Source organism: Culicoides brevitarsis, chromosome 1, assembly GCF_036172545.1.
Source record: "Culicoides brevitarsis isolate CSIRO-B50_1 chromosome 1, AGI_CSIRO_Cbre_v1, whole genome shotgun sequence".
NCBI lineage: Eukaryota > Metazoa > Arthropoda > Insecta > Diptera > Ceratopogonidae > Culicoides > Culicoides brevitarsis.
In genome coordinates this window covers 7,816,995-7,821,873 of record NC_087085.1, presented here as the reverse complement: position 1 = coordinate 7,821,873, position 4,879 = coordinate 7,816,995, and the positions used below count along the sequence as shown (strand labels likewise).

General features: G+C 26.8%; 1 protein-coding gene across 1 annotated transcript; it reads left to right on the top strand.

The window, feature by feature from the left end:
- The first annotated feature begins 1,900 nt into the window (after positions 1 to 1,900).
- Positions 1,901 to 3,010, top strand: LOC134827670 (uncharacterized). Its single transcript, XM_063840433.1, has 3 exons — positions 1,901 to 2,067; positions 2,141 to 2,544; positions 2,601 to 3,010. Exons 1-3 carry the CDS (start codon positions 1,901 to 1,903, stop codon positions 3,008 to 3,010), a joined length of 981 nt encoding a protein of 326 aa, XP_063696503.1.
- The last annotated feature ends 1,869 nt before the right edge of the window (positions 3,011 to 4,879 follow it).

Genomic DNA, 4,879 nt, shown 5'->3' with positions numbered 1-4,879 from the left:
TTTATGAATATTTCATGATATTAAAAATATCGAAAAAAATATTAAAAGAAAAAAAAATTTCTCACATAATCACAATTCCCTGCAAAATAAAGTCTTTTAATAAATTGAAGAATTTCATCGACGATAAACAGTTAAGCAAACCTTATTTTTTTGTCCATAAGGAGTTCTACTCAATTAAACAAGGCACGATAGTTCTTGCCTTTATTTTTATTTTTTTTTTGTTTCAATAGATCTTCGAAGATGATCGAGTGATGATCAGAATTTTATTCTCTTCACGTTCCTATATCGGCATTGATTCTCACATTTATCGCTGCAGACAAACATATTTAACATTTAATAATAAAAAAACCACACTTGGATACAAAAAAAATATCGCAGACTCTTTGAAGTAGAGGTAAGTGAGGTGTATGAGTTAATCTTAATAAATACTATTTTTTTTTTGTTTTACTTTTTTTTAGCATTCTTAGAAGTACAGTGTTGAAAACTAAAGATCGAAGAGATTAAACGAAGAAAAAAATTGCTTCAAGTGATTTATTGAGCGATGACATTAGCTCATAAATGAATTAATTATTTTTTTAATACTTGAAAAAAATCCAACAAAGGTCGTTAAACTTTGAAACCAACAAAATAAAAAAAAATTGCCGACAAAAATTACACTTAAAATTTCGGTTTCTGCCATTAAGTCTGGGTGTAGAAGCGGAAAATATTTTAACACTGACACAGTTACCTATTGACGCAAATAAGTAATTCATATGTGGGACATTTGAAAAATTGTGCGGAATGTATTTTAGAGTGTCGCGTTAATTAATGGAAAAAACGTTTCAAACCACCGTCGCGCGTAAATTTATTGCTAAACATAATTAACGGAGAACAAAGGCAATATTTGTATTGGATCAAGAGTTTATTTTAAAAAAATATATATATATCTTATAAGGTCTTTTCAAAATAGATACAAAATTTTTGATTGATTCCCAATTTTAATTAAAACAAACAAAAAAAGATTCATAAGATAAAAAAATTTAAAAATTACCATATTTTGACCCAAAATAATTTTATAGGTTTTTTTATTTGGCAATTTTCCAAAGAAAAAAATTTTAAAATGCAAATATGTTAATTATAATTTTATCATTAATTTAATTTATTAAATAAATTTAATTTATTTAATTGTAATTTTAACATTTTTTAAATTTTAATATTTTTATTCATTAATAAAAAAAATATGTTTAAATTTTCAGTTAAATATTATTTTTTTTAAAATTATTAAATTAATTAAAATATTTTATTTTTTTTTAATCATTTGTTATTTATAAAAAATATATTTTATTATTTAAATTTTGGCAATTTATGATTAATTAATAATAATTATTAAAATTAATTTTTTAATAATTTATAATTAATAAAATTTTAATTTATTATTTAAATTTTTTTAATTATTTTTTTATTTATTTTTTTTTTAATTTTGTTTATTATTTATTTTATTTTTATTATTCTTAATTTTTGTACCAAATTTGAATTTTTTTCATCCTTATTAATTTTTTTTAATTTAAAAAAAAAATTAATGAAATTTGCAACGACCTAAAAATATAAGTAAAGAACATTTCAAAAAAATTATTGAAAAAATTTTATGCATCACCTGTTATGTTTACTTAGCTGACTTAAAAACGAACTCACACATGAATTACTACTCAAAAATTATTTTTTTTTCTGCGAACGTAACGTGCCGTATTGATCATGGCCATATGGGTAAACACATCGGCACACATGAGTTACGCAAGGCCCATTCGTTTCTTGCATCTAGTTAACTTTTCGACGTATGCTCGTCGATTCTCTGTCGTTCGCAAGAGGTTTTAGTCGATTTCGGTATCTTACTAAAGTTGAACGTTTAAAAAAAAAAATCCAAATGTCCCAAAATTCTCGTAAATCGTCTCTATTGTTCCTATTTTTGTGTTTATTGCTCGAAACATCGCTCGTAGAATGCCGAATTGGACGTCGTAGAATTGCGAGTCGCATCAAACCTATTGAAACAGACGACGTCAGTGGATTAATTCATCTTTACATTGGCGTTGAGTGAGTTTCTCTACCTTCGGTTTATGCTAATTTTATGAATTTCTCAAAATACTTACATGATTTTTTTTTTTAGAAAAGACGGCGAATACAAATTGGTGAAAGACAGCGACGAAACCGGTCATGAATTAGTCAATTGTGATACTGATGGAAAAATTGCGATAATTGTGCATGGATGGCGCGAAAGCTGTTCAACTTTGTGGGTACGAGAATTGGTACTAAATTTGCGAAAACATCGCGGCGGATGTATTTTGTGTTTTGACTACAGCGAGTATCAAAAAGCACTTTCGGATCGTTATCGACCTTTGGTGAATCATTTCGGCATGATAGCCGGTTCTTTCTTGGATATGCTGATCGGACTTGAAGAAGTTGGCTTCGACACGAAAAATAACGGATTTATTTTTGGCTTCAGTTACGGCGCCAGGTTAGCTATTGAAGCAGCAGGAGCTTTTGGTTTCCAAAAATTAGAAAGAATTGACGGTAATTTAATTTTTTTTCTTAAAAAAATCGATTTTTATCGAAAAATTTACCTTTAGTTTGCGATCCTGCTCGTCCCTTCTTCGAAACGGGATCCGGAAGACGTCGTTTTAATCTCGTCGATCCTCGTTACGCCGCCAAACATGTTCAATGCATCCACACGAGCAGCGACAAAGGCACCCAAACGCGAAATTGTCACATTGACTGGATCATGGGTAAATGCGGAAAGGAACAAGTTGCTGCCTCAGATCCGCCCTTTGGTTCGCACGGACTTTGCCCGCATTTTTACAACAGTGCGTTCGATAATAATTTCTTTGCGATCGAGAAACCCCTCGAATGCGTATCGAATAGACAGGCGGTGATGCTGCCCATCGGATTTAAAATGGGATATCGGGAAAATAGAACGGAGCAGGTCAGAGGTGACGTTTACGCACGAACATCTGATAAATATCCGTATAATGTACTCTAAGAAATTTTATTTTATTTTATTAAATGAAGTGTGTCTTTCTTACTTAATAATTTGATTGTTCATCCTCCTCCTCCTACAAATGGCAAAAAAAACAGAGAATTCCATCCACACCCATGCAAAGAGATACAATGCGCGATGAAAGATTCTGCAAATATACCGTCAAATCACATCCATTATCGTGAATAAGATGTTAACGTTGACGTTAAATGAGTGATTTGATCGCATTTGGCAAGATTTCTAAATAAAAAAGTTTTTTTTTTTTTTTTTTTTTACAAAAAAAAAAAAGATCGTAAAATATTACAAAAATAAAAATACATACAATTAAAAATACATACAAGAACTTTCAAAATTATTTAAGTTTATAAAAATATTAATAAAAAAAATTATTTTAATATAATCATAAAAAATTAAAATATAATTTTAAAAAAAATTAATAAATATTTAAAAACTTTCTTAATTTTTTTTATCATATTCTTTTTTTTTTTAATTAATTAAATTATATTTTATTTATAAAAAATATGTTAATTTTACTGCTTACATATTTTTCAAATTTATATTGTTTTTTACCGAATTTCAATTTTTTTTGAATTGATTTTTTTTTATAAAAATTGTTAATTCAACTATTGCTTTCATTTTATAGAAATTTTAAATTAATTTTATTTATTTATCAAATTGTTAAAAAAATTATTTTTCGCTTATATTTTTTATTTTTAGGTATCAAATATATTTTAATTTTTTTAATTTAATTTCAAACTTATTTTATTAAAATATATTTATTTTTTAAATATATTTAATTAACTTTATTTAAATTTATTTCACTCAAACAATAAATTTTAATGCTTCAAAAATAAAAAAAAATAAAAACTAATTTTAACTATTAATTTTATATAAAATTACCTATATAAAATTTTAAATAAAAATTAACAAAATAAAAAAAATGAAATAAATTTAAAAAATCTAAATAAATTAATTAAGATTTTATTTAATATTTAATTAATAAAATAATTATTTAAAAAATTTATTTATCAAAAAATTTAATTGACAATTTTATAAATTTATATTTTTTTGCAATTTTTTTCATTTTAAAATGAGTATTGAACAAAAAAATCTTGAGTTTCAAAATAAAACTTACCATTTTATTTATTTTCACACAGAATCCATTCTCTCTTTCTTCTTCTTTATTTTCATGAAAGTGTCCTCTGGCATGTATCTGGGGCAAAAATCTAGGTAGGTCTTCACAACCATATAATTACAAAAATACCTGAATCCATAAACACTTTTGCTACAACAAAGAAAAGTTTCCATCACTATCATCAAGCATGCAAATTTTGCGCTCATCTAAGGTCATGCTGAGAGTCTTTAAGCGCAATTTCTCGCAGTTTAGCGCATTTTTTGACGATATTCTCTTCCATAAGCCACATTCATTCATACAATTACCCATAATTTAGCCATATGCCGAGACAAGGTTTTGAGATGGCAATTCAACAATAAATAAATTATTGAATAATGGTAATTGTTTTCTATGCAAACCGTTTCTCCCAATGGTAAATTGTCAGATATTAGCTACTAAAGCAGCGGCAGGCGCACGGACTTTTTTTTTTCGTTGAATCAATAAAAAAATCGAAATTATGGAATTTATGTGTTCTGAAAACTAAATTTCACATGTAGCGGAGTATGTTATCTAACCTTATTGTGGTTTATTGTCTTTTGTTGTCTCTTTTGCTGTCGTCGACGTCGTTGCCGTTTGCCGTATCGAATCGACTAATGATACGAAATTGACCGTAAACAGTTGCAAAAGTGCACGAGTTATCGACTTTTTATTCAGGAGACCGTTACTTGCTTATGTGAAAATATTCAATTTGTCTTTTT